Consider the following 15,896-nt stretch of genomic DNA (forward strand, 5'->3'; position numbering starts at 1 on the left):
TGTCCTTTTATTTTGAGTCCCTGAGGCTAGTTCATTCAGGATTACTTTTTGTATTTCTCTTCACTTGTGTCTGAACTTCTAAAGTTTTTTTCATTTATGGTCTTCCTTAGGAATGCTGGGAAGAATTTTCATTAAAGGTCCTTTCCTCTAATAGCGTGTTTTTGTTTCATAATTTGCTTTTAGCCATAAGATCATGTTCTTTGCCTTCTGTTATATTTTATTCCAAGTTCTCTGCTCCTTAATGGGGCTCCTTGGTACTGTCAGCAGCTGGATGTGACCTCACAGGAAGAGGTAGTGAGGAAGAAGCAGGAGGTGAAGGTACAGGAGGAGGCCGGGATGAGATGGGTACAGAGGAAGTAAAGAGAGACAAGGGAGGAGAAAGTGAACGGGGAGAGGTCACCTCCTTCTCCAAGGCAAGGCCTCCTCCCCCTCCCCCCTCCCTGAGGAGGTGTCTCCTGTCTGCCGCCTCTGGGCCCCTTGTGGAGGCTTTGGAGATTGCAGACAAGTTTAGCACAAATGATTCAGAAAGCCGTGAAGGAAGCAAAGAACTGAACAGGCTCCCAGGCCAAAAAGCTCTGCAATGGAAAGAGGGGGTGGCAAGGGCCAATATGGCTGATACAGACTCAGAGGAGTCAGGAAGTGAAGCAGGGAGTGATAACGAGGAAGTCCCTGTGGGGGCGCCACTTACATCACCCCCTTGGGGCCCTCTAAGCCAGCAGCGCCCCCTTGGGGCTACTCTAAGTCAGCAGCAAGGGGCAGCTCTAACCCAGTAGTGGAGCCGCTTTAACCCAGGCGCGCCCCCTTGGGGCCGTTCTTACCCAGTGCAGTCCCTTTTGTGTCTGCTATAACCCAGGGGCGCCCCCTTGGGGCCGTTCTAACCCAGGGGCGCCCCCTTGGGGCCGCTCTAACTGCAGGTAGGCATCTCCACAAAGGGATGGAAACATCAGAACTTCCCTCATCTAATCAAAGGAAGGAAGCGGAAACGGCACAAGGAGATGAAGGAAGTGAGTGGGTGTGGATGTGAGGGTGTGAGCGCCTACATGTACGAACCACGCAGAGGAGCACTGATCAGTCACTTCCGGGGGCTTCGTGAGGACCCGGTGCTGCCCCCTGGAGGTGTGTTATGTAGATAAAACCGCGAGAAACGGCGCTTCAGGGGAGCAGGTCCCAGGAGACCAAGAGGAAGAAGAGACTGGGGGGGAGGGGGCTGGGCGGCCCACAGAGAGCAGGCCTCCTGCCTTTCTCACCTTGTCCCCTTCCCGCCCTCCTCCCCGACCCCCCTTGTGGTCTCCTCGGCCATCTCAGAAACTGTAAAAAAGCCATAAATGCCGCCCTGTTCAGAAGTGAAATCGTAGCTGAGAAGAAAAACTGTGGGATGTGGCTCCCCCCTAGGCCGGGAGGAGGTCAGGGCGGCGATCCCTCCTTGGGAATAAACGTGGGTAAAATCCACAAGGGCCGTTCCCTCTGGCAAAGGTGGTTCCTTGAGGAGAAAAGGTTATCGATAAAATGAAGGCGTAAAACAGGCCCAAGGAGTGGGAAGTATGAGCTGCCGCTGGAAAAGCACAAGGGCCACCAAGGAAAGGCGTTGGGAGGAATCCATTAAAGGGATGTGCCATGTGGGCCTAGGAGGCCTAGGAACAGCCCCAAGGGGGCGCCACTGGGTTCCATCGTGTGTTCCGGAATAAGTCATTTCTCAGCTTTATTTCACCTGGTCCCAATCCTGTCAGTCTTAACGACCCCAGTCTCTAGGGCTGGCCCTGACTCTCAGAAAGCCTGTGAGCTTTGGGCAAATCCCTGCTCTGAGTTTGTTTCCTCCTATAAATTCAAGGGGTTCGGACTCTACTTCTGAAGGGTCTTTCACCTCGTATGACTTTTGATGGTTTAGGAGACGGTGACGTTCAAGGACGTGGCTGTGGACTTCACTAAGGAGGAGTGGGGGCTCTTGGACCCCTCTCAGAAGGAGCTGTACCAGGAGGTCATGGTGGAGAACGCCCGGAACCTGCTCTCCCTGGGTAAGGGCCCTTCCCCTGAGAACTGCAAGTCTGCAGTCAGAGGGAAAATCTCCACTCCCCGGGTGCAAGATCTGGGGAGGGGGGAAAGAGAAGGGAAAGTGTAGGATAGGGCCTGGGGATGCCCTTTGTTGTTCCTGACCTCTCTCTTACCCATTCCAGGTGAAAGATTAAATCAGTGGAAGCCTCTCAAACGTGGAACTAATCTTAGGGTTAATGTCTACCTGGACCCAAAGTTTGTCTGCCAGAATATGTGTGTGTGTGTGTGTGTCTGTGTGTATATAATATGCACGTATCTATCTATCTATATTTATTTACATGTCTATTATTTCTGTATGTATAAAAGTGTCTATATAATGGCAGCCATCTCTGGGTTGGGACAGGCAAAGTGAAGCTAAAATAATTGCTAAATAATTTTCTTGTCTGTTTGAAAGTAATAGAAAGTTGTACATTGTGGATTTACAGTTTCATGGGCACTCATCTTTTTTTACGTGCTATGATATGGAAATGTTTGTTTCTAAATTAAAAGTAAAACAAAAGATTGTATCACTTTCTCCTCATCTTAACTTTCCAAGTTAGGGTGATACTGTTCTCTCCATTTGAGAATTGAGGAAACTGAGGAAAACCAAGTTTAATTGACTTGCCCAGAGGTGCACAGTTAGTAATTGTCCAAGGCTCACTTCAAACTCAGGTACACTTGACTCTATGTCCAGGACTCTCGACTGAACTACCGGCTCTTTTTCAGTTATGGAAAATGGAAACTATGGAGTCTATTCTTCTGTTAAAAAAAAAAAAAGTGTATTAAGTTCAAGATCCCTCTTGATTAGGCCTGAGGCTGCTCCCACCCACTAACTCTTTTTACCCAGGTTTGGGGATCAGAAGTTTCTGCCAGAAGGGAGCCTCACAGGACAGGGGGTGGGAGGAAGGGCCTTTGGCTCTCTCTCAGAGGAAGCTGCACAAATAGTGGGCACGTCCTGTCTTAGGTGACTTGCTTTACAGGCCCCAGTGGGTGAGTATTTGTGGTGTTGTTCTTCTTTAAAATATAATGGTTCTCTGGGAGCAGGTTTCTTGGGGAGCTTCTGGAGGCAGCCTTAGTTTCAGTTACAAGTAATAATCACCCCAAATGCAGCCGGGTGTCAAAGTAGTTCTTTATTGTTTCTCCCAAAATAGCCCAGTTAGCTTTCTTTGGTTCCGAGAGCTCTTGTTGCTAGCTTCAGCCTCTCTCTGAATCTTGGTTCTGCCCGACTGCAGATGAGCTTCTCAATCTCCCAAAGGGAACTCTCACTCTGTCAGTCTTCCAAGGTGACTTCTGGCTCTAGCTCAACTCCAACTCGTGGCTTCTTCTGAACTGACTGATGCTTCCCTCTCAATCTTTTCGACTGACCTCTGCTGACTGAGCTCAGCTGTTGTTATGCTCTCTCAAAGGTTGACTCCTCCTCTGAGAGTGGGATTATGGGAGGTGTGAATTCACAAAGTTACAAAGTTAACTTTGTGAATCTCTCATATTTGTGAACTCCAAAGTGTGAGCTCATGTGTGAATTCTTAAAGGTGCAAACCCAAGCACACAAGCACTGCTTCCATCAATTCCAGTGAGTTATCACCTTGTATTAAATTCTGGCTCATAACAAGTATTGATGGATATGTCTGAACATCAGGGGCTGAATTTCAGCATGGAGCAGCTCTGGATCCTCATCTTTCCCTAAGGAGAACTAAGTGACCAACTTCTCTCCATCTTCTTTCTGATTTCCGTGCCCAGGGTTTCCAGTTCCCAGAGAAGAGGTGACCTCTTCTTTTGAGCAAAGGGAAGCATTGTGGATGCTGGACCGAGAAGGCCTGAGGAAATGCTCTCCAGGTGAGTCAGGTGAAAGCAGGGATATGAGAGCTGTGGTTACAAGAGGCTTCTGGGACTTACCCTAAAGTAAATGCTCAGTTTGGGGGAGAAAGACCAGACTTGGAATTCTGTAATGGATATTTCTTGGCAGCAGTGTCCGGGGCTCCTCAGTGAACCTCAATTTCCCATCTACAAAATGAGTGAGCCGCGCTCCATGGTCCTGTAGGGCCCTTCCAGTGCTCCTCTGTGATGCTGTAAGAAGTCACTCTTAGGGATTTGGCCACTGGAGCTCTCCTGAAAGTGCCCCAAGGGATTACGTTTGGATCTTGAGCCATTTCTTAGAACTTCTGCTATACAATTAAGGCCCTGCTACATGGCAGTCCTGGGCTAACTAAACACCAGGAATACAAGAGATGTGAGGGACATCCCCTGCTCTCCTGGAGGTCACAGAGTGGTGGGGCAGACAATATACCAGCGACTGTGGAGAGACCCACTCTGCACCAGATAAACTGAATCATTTAGTGCCTCACTGCATCATTAATTGGTGAGGATCATAATGGTTTAAGAAGGAGGGCAGAACTGGGCAGAAAAGGGCCAAAATGAAATAAAATAGTTAGCATGTATACAGCCCTGTGTGCCATGCTCTGCATTGTTTTATTTTGTCCTCATGTGACTCCAAAGACTTAACTGCTATTATTATGCCTATTTGACAGATAAAAAAACTGAACCTAACAGAGGTCTCATAACTTGACCAGCAAATTTCTGAAGTGGAATTAAAACCCGGGGTTTCCAGATTTTTTTTTAAGGCCGTATTCACATTCCATCCACTCTGACTGTATTATGATTTTGAAGCAGATATGATGAACATGGTCATATATGTATGATGTAGAAAACAGGAGAATTAAACCAAAAATGGAAAGATGGAAATTCATTTTTTAAACTCTAGGCAAAGCAATTGCTAATTACTGTTTTAAAAAATTTATATTTTTATTGACTCTTGACAAGTTTTGCACTAAATGACAAATATACTCAAGAGTCAATTTAAGATATTGCTTTATGTTGCTTTTCTATAATATTTACATACAGTCTTTGAAAGGATAGTAACTGAATCCCTCCTGAATGACCAACCCATGTCACCAACCATTCCTCTGAGAAACTGCCAGATAGAAGAAGAGTAACATAACCAGAGGAAATGTTCAAATTAGAAAATAAGCTTACACATGTCAATGCGTGCATGTTAAGGTCTGATTTCTGGAATTGTTGTGGCCTTTCATGATGACTTCATGATGGCCCCTCCTGTCCCTGCCTCCTGACCATGGTTTTCAAGTAGCCTGCCAGAAGTGCTGCAGGAATGCAGACCCAGGTCACATCTTACTCAGGCAATTAGAGATGGGGTTGCTAGGTAACCCAGAAAGGAGAGAACTACACTGTCCAGGGAGAGACAGGCCCAAGGGTCTTTGCACTCCTGTGGCCATTTGTATATGAATGTTCAACCTTCCTGAAATGCTGGGAACAATGTAATGTCATTTTGAGAAACCAAAAGTCTTATTGCACTTAGAAGGAGCCAGAGTTTGATGGGATCACTCACTGCACAGTCCTCCACAACAGTGTGTGGGTGATTATGAGAGCTTGAAATCATTGAAAGACAATTATTAAGGTGGAAATATACACATCTGTGTTGTCCCAGAGATCAGCTACCTATATACCAAATCAGACATTTATTTACCATTGAAGGTGCCAATAAGGCATTTTTGGGGCAGATCCCTTGAATCATTATCTCAATCCTTCAAGGGGTTTGTGAGCTTCTAAAAGGGAAAGGATTGCCATAGTGGAAGTCCCATATCACAGGATGAGGAACTCAATTTTCTATATGAAACACATTTACGATGTGGATATTTTCATGCTTTTTTTTTTTTAATTGTGTTTGTTATGCTATGTTATGCAGGGAACACATAATAATAAAGGTTTTTTTTTTTGGGGGGGGGCAATTGGGGTTAAGTGACTTGCCTAGGACCACACAGCCAAGAAGTGTTAAGTGTCTGAGAGCAGATTTGAACTCAGGTCCTCCTGACTTCAGGACTCTATCCAGTGTGCCCCCTAGCTACCCCATGATTATTGTTTAAAACAGAAATAACTATTAGCTAACTGAAAAAAAAGTAATGTGTCATAACAAAATCACTTTTGATATAAGTTATACTTAGGTATAAGTTACAAATTATATTGTTACAAATAACAAGTGGGTTAGCCTTCTGAATATGACCTCAGATAATGTAATAGAATAAAATAAAATTGAGAGTGATCATCATGGAAATTTGTTATGGTTACAAGTAGAATGGATCATAAAATAACTTGAGCATTTAGTATATATGTACTACATGACATATCTATGGAAAAAGCATTGAAAGTACAAATAATGAAAGAGAAAGGGAAAAATTGAGGATGGAGATCCTTTGTCACATACTGTCGGCAGAGCATACCCATTCACAGGATGTAAATCCTAGTCTAAGCTGCTGGGATTGAGGTCAGGTCACTCAGCTATTCTGACCTGAGTTGTATACCTAATCAGAATTAAGGCACTTTCAGTGTTGTCACAGGTTATTGTGAGGTTCCACTGTAAGTGTATGAAACTCCTTAAAAAATAAATTATGTTTGGAATGTAAACTAATGAGATTTAAAGTGATTGCTTCTACCTATTTAGAATTGTTCTCTTTCCCTAGGAAAAGAGAAAATAACTGACTTTCTGTTGTGCTCATGGAGGGAAGGGAATATAAATAAACAAACATATATACCTACATCATATTTATATTTCTTTCTTTTTTTCTATTTTGGAAGCAGAGATCAGACTTGGAAGGAAGGAAACTCCTGCAGAGCTAAGCCATTCTGTGTTCGAAACTCACAAGCAAAGACTCATGGGTGATGGTCCCTGTGACTTGACTTGCAGAGGAATCTGTGTATCACATAAGAGAATCCAGATTAGAGAGAGAGATTGTGAAGGAAACCAATGTGGAAAAGGTTTTATAAAAAAGCTAACTCTCATTGTACATCAGAGAATCCACACTGGAAGGAAGCTTTATGTATGTAACCAATGTGGGAAAGCTTTTGTAAAAAGAGGAAATCTTACTACACACCAGAGAATCCATACAGGAGAAAAACCTTATGAATGTAACCATTGTGGAAAGGCTTTTACACAAAAGGGAGCTCTCATTATACATCAGAGAATCCACACTGGAGAAAAACCTTATGAATGTAATCAATGTGGAAAAGCTTTTATAAAAAAGGATGCTCTTACTAAACATCAGAGAATCCACACTGGAGAGAAACCTTATGAATGTAACCAATGTGGAAAGGCATTTAGTCATAAAGAAACTCTTACTATACATCAAAGAAACCACACTGGAGAGAAAAATTATGAATGTAACGAATGTGGAAAAGCTTTTAGACGTAAAGGAACTCTTACTACACATCAGAGAATCCACACTGGAGAGAAACCTTATGAATGTAATCAATGTGGAAAGTCTTTCACTAAAAAGGAATCTCTTATTATACATGAGAGAAACCACACTGGAGAAAAACCTTATAAATGTAACCAATGTGGAAAGGCTTTTACAGAAAAAGGAACTCTTACTACACATCAGAGAATCCACACTGGAGAGAAACCTTATAAATGTAATCAATGTGCAAAATCTTTCACTAAAAAGGAATCTCTTATTATACATGAGAGAAACCACAGGGGAGAAAAACCTTATAAATGTAACCAATGTGGAAAGGCTTTTACAGAAAAAGGAACTCTTACTACACATCAGAGAACCCACACTGGAGAGAAACCTTATAAATGTAACCTATGTGGAAGGGCATTTAGTCATAAAGGAACTCTTACTGTACATCAGAGAAATCACACTGGAGAGAAACCTTATGAATGTAACCAATGTGGAAAGGCTTTTAGAGGCAAGGGAGCTCTTACTAAACATGAGAGAATCCACACTGGAGAGAAACCTTATGAATGTAATCAATGTGGAAGGGCTTTCACAAAAAAGTCACATCTTACTGTACATCAGAGAATCCACACTGGAGAGAAACCCTATGCATGTAATCAGTGTGGAAAGGCTTTTACCAAAAGGATATCTCTTACTGTACACCATAGAATCCACACTGGAGAAAAACCTTATAAATGTAACCAGTGTGGAAAGACTTTTACAAAAAGAGTATCTCTTACTAAACATCAAAGAGTCCACACTGGAGAGAAACCTTATGAATACAACCAATATGGAAAGAGTTTTATATAAAAATCTCTTAATTGCCAGATCCGTGAAGAAATGCAAAGGCATTAAAATAAGGAAGAAAATGAATTAGGGAGACAACCCTGGGAGAAGATGTGGTAGTGCTGATGCCTTTCATACTTAGCCATCTCTAGCTATAACCCTATGGAGAGAGTGAGGAAGGGAAAATAAAAGGGGAGTAGAGGTGGCCAATAACTTCTTAGGTACTTGAAAGCAGCATGGCAGAATAGAGAGATCACTATATATCACTATAGTCAGGACATGGGTTGAAATTCTGGTTCTGCAACTCTGGGCTTGAGAAAGTAATTTTATTTGACTGGAACCCAGTGCATTTAGACTAAGGTTAAGCTCTGTCCCCACCCTATCCACTCATCAGCCCTCTTCCTTACCATGTGACTAGCTCCTCTTCTCTTCTTGTCCCATAATTCTTTAATGTCAAGAATGAACACTGCCAATTATCCCAACAGAGGACATCAAGAAAGTTCACAAAGTGCATTGGTCAGCAAACATTTGACTCCCTTAACAAATGGAAAGGGGCAGCTGCAGAGATGGTACTATATACTGGTACTGGACTATAAATGAACTTGTGAAATCTTTTAACTTTGTAATCTGAATGTACTAACAGTGGAAAAACACAACTTTGGGACCCTACAATCTGTCAGTTGTTGATAGATTGATACATTAGGCAGAAATGGGGGACCACCAGCAGTTGTCTTGACCTATATCTTGCCACTGGGCTCAGATGGTCCTGAAGGATGGAGTAAGGCTAATGACTTTGCCCAGTTTTATCTCACTTACATCCAAGTCACTTGCAAATCAATACATCACTTGCTGATGGCATCAACCCTCTTTGAGAACAAAAGAACAAAAACAATCTTCAGGTGAAAAAGCTCATGAGTTCAAAAGTTCATCATTCCTCTCAATTAGAAGCAAAAGTTCAGTTTTCCCATCAGTCACTTTTAATTGCAAGAAAACTGGCTTAAGTTGAAAAGTACATTATGTTTACAAAACATTTAAATTCCAAAGAAATTGTTATCTCAGCACCACTTGCAAATCATTTCATGTCCAGGAAATTTATTATTTTCTATATGTTTTACTATTGTGATTTTGTTCTAGAGGATCTGTTGTTCTCTGTACTAGCCAAGATGGTACCATTCCTGGAAATGCTGTCTCTAGGTATTTTTGTACAATTGGAGGAAATTTGCTGTTGCTTATTTCTGCAAGATCCAGGTAGAGAGTATCAGTGGTTTTGAGATGAAAAGAGAGGTTTTTACCAATTCACATTTCAGACTTTCACCCAAATTGTCCCTGTCTCCATGATACTGTTAGTTCTTTACCTATTTAGATTCTTTTCCCCACCTACCAACCCCCTTTTTTTTGTTCTATCTTTAAAATGGGGAACAGGGGAACCTTTCATCCTTCAGGTCTTTAGCCATATTGAGAATCCATTAGTCCTCTTTACTATTAAAGTTGTACTTAATAAACTGCTAATGCTCAGAGCTTTGTCCCTCAGTTCAGGTGACTTGACTTGTGACAAATAGGCCTGGTGATCTTTAGACCACGCATACAATCTTTCCTGAAGGAAGATTTAAGTTTATAGAATATATGCTTGGAAGCCCTTGCCATTGAATTAAACCCGATTCTCTTTTGCCTGATTTGTTGTTCAGTCACTTCAGAAGCAAAGATAATAGAGTGGTTTGAAATTTCCTTTTCCAGCTCATTTTATACAGGAGGAAACTTGGGCAAACAGGGTTCAGTGAGGTGACCAGGGTACACACCTAATCTAAGATGGGATTTAAATACAGGGAGTTGAGTCTTCCTGATTTAGGGTGAGGATTAGGGCTCTGAGTACTATGGGCTCCTAGCAGGCCTTGGTCTCACCTTAAAGGAGGCTGTAAGCTTGGAGAGCATTTGTTTTTAAGTCATTCAGTCTTGTCCCACTCTTGAGGGTCAGGAAAGTTACATCATTCTGTCAATTTCAGGTGATCAACTTGAATCAAGTTGCTGAGACTAAAGATGGCTCAAAGGTATAACTTGCACACAAATTTAGGGTTAGACCTTATCAGATAACTATCATTCCTATATTAGGAATAAACTTCTAAACACCACTATCACCTTGGATACCGAGAGGTCTTTCTTAGTCAGAATTGGACAGTTTTCCTTTAGCAACGTCTTCCCCAAAGCTAATAAGATTTTCTGACCTTTTCCAAAGAGAACGCACCTGTTAAATCCTAGGTCTTTCCACCTAGGGGGAATTTTCAAGGCCTCCCCCTTCCCAAATCTTAAAGTATTGTTTTAAAACAAAGAATACCCAAATACTTATTGGAGTTGCCAAGTATTGTAACCCTACTCTTGAGCAGCTGAATTCATCATTTGGCATCCAGATCCAAAGGGAGTTAATTTAGTAAAGGTATAATTGCATCACCTTCTAGAAGTTTTTTTTTCATTAGCAACTTTTCCTACACAAGGGTTTCCCCAAAATCCCAATACAAGCAAAATTAGAAAATAAGAAATGATATAGATTTAAAATATCAAATGGTTATTGACAAATGATATCAATTCAGTCAAATGTATTTCCAAATTGTCTTATATAGAAAATCACTTCATGCATCTATCAATGTGACACCCTGGACTGATTGTATTCAGTGACCAGTGTAGCAGACTTTAGATCCAATTACACAGTTTTATTTCTTATTCTGACATTTCTAAATAGATCATTCTCATGAAACTTAAATCATCTTACCTATTCAAGGCCAAATTTCACAGAAATCCTAATATATATGCATCTCTCAATAGTGTTTGTAAGATTTTTATTGGCAAAACATATGCATGAGTAATTTTTCAACACTGCCTCTTACAAAACTTTCCATTTTGAAATTTTTCCCTTCTTTTCCCCCACCCCCTCCCCTAAATGTCAGATAGTCCAATACATATGAAAAATGTTAAAATATATATCAAATCCAATGCACGTATGCATATTTATAAAGTTATATTGCTGCACAAGAAAAATGAGATCTAGGGAAAAAAAACCTGAGGAGGAAAAGAAAAAGCGTGAAAATACTATATATATTTTTTAAAATAACTGTTTATTGACAGAACCCATGCCAGGGTAGTTTTTTACAACATTATCCCTTGCACACACTTTTGTTCCTATTTTTTCCCCTCCATCCCCTTCCCCAGATGGCAAGCAGTCCTATACATGTTAAATATGTCACAGTATGTCCTAGATACAATATATGTGTACAGAACCGAATAGTTCTCTTGTTGAACAGGAAGAATTGGATTCAGAAGGAGAAATAACCCAGGAAGAAAAACAAAAATGCAAACAGTTTACATTCATTTCCCAGTGTTCTTTCTCTGGGTGTTGCTGCTTCTGTCCATCATTGATCAGTTGAAACTGAGTTAGATCTCTTTGTCGAAGAGATCCACTTCCATCAGAATACATCCTCATACAGTATTGTTGTTGAGGTATATAATGATCTCCTGGTTCTGCTCATTTCACTTAGCATCAGTTCATGTAAGTCTCGCCAGGCCTCTCTATATTCCTCCTGCTGGTCATTTCTTACAGAACAATAATATTCCATAACATTCATATACAAACAGGACTGCCACAAACATTTTGGCACATACAGGTCCCTTTCCCTTCTTTAGTATCTCTTTGGGGTATAAGCCCAGTATTAGCACTGCTGGATCAAAGGGTATGCACAGTTTGATAATTTTTTGGGCATAATTCCAGATTGCTCTCCAGAATGGTTGGATTCATTCACAACTCCACCAACAATGCTTCAGTGTCCCAGTTTTCCCGCATCCCCTCCAACATTGGTCATTATTTTTTCCTATCATCTTAGCCAATCTGACAGGTGTGTAGTATCTCAGAGTTGTCTTAATTTGCATTTCTCTGATCAATAGTGATTTGGAACACTCTTTAATATGAATGGAAATAGTTTTAATTTCATCATCTGAAAATTGTCTGTTCATATCCTTTGACCATTTATCAATTGGAGAATGGCTTGATTTCTTATAAAGTCAATTCTCTGTATATTTTAGAAATGAGGCCTTTATTAGAACCTTTAACTATGAAGATGTTTTCCCAGTTTGTTGCTTCCCTTCTAATCTTGTTTGCATTAGTTTTGTTTGTACAAAGGCTTTTTAATTTGATGTAATCAAAATTTTCTATTTTGTGATCAATAATGATCTCTAGTTCATATTTGGTCACAAATTTCTTCCTCCTCCACAAGTCTGAGAGATAAACTATCCTATGTTCCTCTAATTTATTTATAATCTCGTTCTTTATGCCTAAATCATAGACCCATTTTGATCCTATCTTGGTATATGGTGTTAAGTGTGGGTCCATGAAAATACTATATTCTGTTCCACACTCTGTTCCTGCTGTTCTCTGTCTGGGTGCATATGGGTCTCTTCCTCACTGAAGAAGTCGAACTGGTTTGGATCATCTCAAGGTTGAAGAGAGCCCCGTCCATCAGAATTAATCATCTCCACACCTTTGATCTGACTCTTTCCTCATGCCTGGAATCCTCTCATTCCTTTTCTCTGCTTCGTCAAATCTCTTCTTCCTTCAAGGCTCAGCTGAAATATCTTCTTTCCTCAGAAGTCCTTCCTCATCTTCCCACTTGCTGAAGGTCTCCGTTTCCCCATCACCTCACATCTTTCTGAGATTATCTCCAATTTACTGTGTATGTATCTAACTTGGACATAACTATTTGCCTGTTGCCTCTCCCATTGCAAGATGAGCTTCTTGTGAGTAAGGACTGATTGGGCCTTTGTACTTAAGAAAGTAACTGGTGAGTAGTAGGCCCCTAATAAATGTTCATTGATTGTTGATTGCTCTGAATGCATTTTATGTACAATCACATAGGTATTTTGTTTCCTTTTTAGGATGAAAGCCCCTTGAGACAAAGCACTTATTCAACATTTGCTGACTGCTTGTATCAGATCTGGGTGTGAAATGTTTTGAAAAAACACCAGAAAAGGGGCAGTTTGGTGGAGCAGTGGATAGAGCACTAACCCTGGAATCAGGGGAACCTGAGGTCAAATCTGGCCTCAGATACTTGACACTTAGTGCCTGTGAGTCCCTGGGCAAACCACTTAACCCCAACAGCCAAAGGAAAGCAGGGAAAAGCAAAAGGCCAGAGGAGCCTGGGTGCATCCAGAGAAGTTCAGCCAGGAGGGGGAGAGGACTGAGAATGATGGCTTAGGAGAAATGCCTGCATTCACTGGGAAAGTTTAGCAGAGAAAGAAAAGAGGACACTTAATAGGAGAGATAATAGGTGTCTCTGAGGATATGAAGGACTCCATTCACATAAAGGAAGGTTCAGGAGTGTCTTGATGTGTTTCACTGGGCAGAACCAAGAGCAGCTGGTGGGTGTTGTGAGAAATGGGTTTCCGATGGGAGAAAGCTTCCCAGCAATTAGAGCTGATGCAAAATGGAATCAGCTCCACTCAGAGAGAACCTTAACCCTAACCCTAACTGCAGCATAGATTTCCACTCTTTCTATTATTGTTTACTTGCATTTTTGTTTTCCTTCACAGCTTTTTTCTTTGTTTCTAGATCTGATTTTTCTTGTGCAGCAAGATAACTACAAATTTGTATACATATACTGGATTTAGCATATACTTTAACATATTTAACATGTATTGGACTACCTGCCTTCTAGGGGAGGTAGTGGGGGGGAAGGAAGGGAAAATCTGAAATACAAGGTTATGCAAGGGTCAATGTTATCAAATTATCCATTAATGTGTTTTGTAAATAAATAAATAAAATCTGGGAGGGGGGAGTGGTAAATGTTGAAAACTATGCATATATTTTAAAAATAAGCTTTAAAATCAAGAAATCCATCTGTCAATTTTATACTCTAGACTGATTGCATACAGAATAGATTCTGGGACCAGAACCCTGGGACCTGTCACAGTCCAGCACTCAACAAAATTTAGCAAGGGCTATTCCCTCGGGTTCCCTAAAACCCCACCAATAAGACCCCCAAACTGTTCCGAGAGTTTACTGAGTCACACGGTGCAGATTCTAAAACTGCGGCCAGCCAGTCAGGACTCAACTTCCTTCAATCTTCAATTCTGCTTTCCACTGAGTACCCCTGCTTCAGGTCTTTGTCTAAGAAGGAGGGAAGCTGCACACCCAGAGTCAGAGACCATATATAAAACTGCTCCAAGGGCGCCTGTCCCTGTTTGGGGTGTGCACAGCCATCTCCCCCAAAGACCCCATCCCAGAGAGCCCCCAACTGTTTGATACAAAAAGACCTACCCAAAGTGACCACTACAGAGATCACTCATAGAAAGCAGAATTATTTATTAGAATCTCAAGAAGCGGACCCCATCCTGATCTGGGAGCCAAATTCACAGCAGGAGAGAGCCACTCCCTTGAAAATGTTCATAGCTTTTATACATTTCAGACAAAACCTCCAAAATCCCACCCTCTATATGGTGTGATTGGTCACATAAGCTCTATCCCCCTATTTGGTCAGTGGAATGCAGGGCACAAGGTGATATACAGCTTCGGCCTCATAATCCCTTCTTTGGACAATGGAATGTAGTCCAGGCTTTACCTAAAAATCACATGACTGGGGCCTATAGGCCTGATTTACTTTAGTTAACAGTCTCTGATCAATATGTGCTTAATCTATAAATTCTTCACCTTTCCACACAGTGGGAAGCACAAAATCTCTGAGCTGAGATCCATCTGCATTGACTGTAGCTACAATCTCTCTCGTTTTTTCCCCCTTGGAGCTACAGTCGTTTTGTCTTCTGGAAGCCAGAACTGTGCTTGCAACTCCCAGGTAGGTCTGAGCCAACATCTCCCATAATTCCCGGCTTCTGATGGCTGCCATGGCCATTGGATCTCATTCTCCTTTTCTCACCTCGTGATGAGTGTCCTCTAGATCTACCAGGAGCACCCCTTTCTACCAGGCCTTCCTGTTGGATGAGCTCCTCACCCCTACATCTTTTCCAGAATTCCAATCATTTTCCAAATCTCCCCAGATTTACCATTGCCTCACACTTTCCTAGAATCCAGACTTTGCTCATAGAAATCCAGGAGTCCTGATTAGGGCCCAGATATGCTGAGTCCCTATGCCCATCTGTTGGGTAGTGATTCTAATGTCCTGCCTTCAGACTCAGTCCTCTTTAATGATCCAAGAGTCCTGCCTTCCAAACCCTAGGACTCTACCTTGAACATTCTGCTCCTCTTTATTTGAATCTATTGGGCTCTTGCCTCATCCAGTCCCAGGCATATGTGGCTCCCTGTCTCCACTTTCCCTTTAGGGATCCCGATCCTAAGCTGTCTAAGAGGATCCCAGCTATCCTCCCTAGCTCCAGGTTAAGTCTGGTTGGACTTCAGGACACAGTCTTCCTGCTTTCCCAACTCAGCTCTCTATCTGTAGCACTTCTGTCCCTCTTTTGGCCCTGACCTCTCTTCTATGGCCTGTCTTACCTCCCAGACTCTAACCCTCCTCTCCAGGTCTCTTGCTTCCCTGCCATCTCTTCTTTCAGAGTCCTCAGGGTTGAATTCCAGACTATATTTTAGGTCTCCCTGGTCATTCCCTACTGGCTCCATTCAAGAGCCCTCCCCATACCCCACCTTCCCTGTTCTCCCTCCCCCCTACATTAAGTAGTCAGTCTATTGCCTAGAATCGTGTGTGTGTTATTTGGGGAGAAGGGATACAGGGAGGGCAGAGGACCAAGCGGAGGGAAAGCTGTGACTCAAGAACCACTGAGGTACTGACTGGTCTCCTCCTACCTGGGATCCCA

The 15,896-nt window shown here is 42.0% G+C and overlaps 2 protein-coding genes across 2 annotated transcripts in view; both read left to right on the forward strand.

Annotated features, from left to right (window-relative positions):
• The window catches only part of LOC127547246 (zinc finger protein 260-like), a 149,672-nt gene extending 139,905 nt beyond the window's left edge, over positions 1-9,767 (forward strand). Inside the window, exon 2 of the mRNA XM_051974043.1 lies at positions 8,999-9,767. The gene's annotated coding sequence lies outside the window, so the exon portion shown is untranslated. The remainder of the gene's footprint in view (positions 1-8,998) is intronic.
• The window catches only part of LOC127552311 (zinc finger protein 8-like), a 59,866-nt gene that overhangs the window by 17,212 nt on the left and 26,758 nt on the right, over positions 1-15,896 (forward strand). The window contains exons 3-4 of the mRNA XM_051982880.1: positions 1,886-2,012; positions 3,766-3,788. Of these exons, the coding sequence (XP_051838840.1) occupies positions 1,886-2,012; positions 3,766-3,788 (150 nt within the window). The remainder of the gene's footprint in view (positions 1-1,885; positions 2,013-3,765; positions 3,789-15,896) is intronic.

This window comes from Antechinus flavipes, chromosome 2, assembly GCF_016432865.1.
Source record: "Antechinus flavipes isolate AdamAnt ecotype Samford, QLD, Australia chromosome 2, AdamAnt_v2, whole genome shotgun sequence".
NCBI classification, from domain to species: domain Eukaryota; kingdom Metazoa; phylum Chordata; class Mammalia; order Dasyuromorphia; family Dasyuridae; genus Antechinus; species Antechinus flavipes.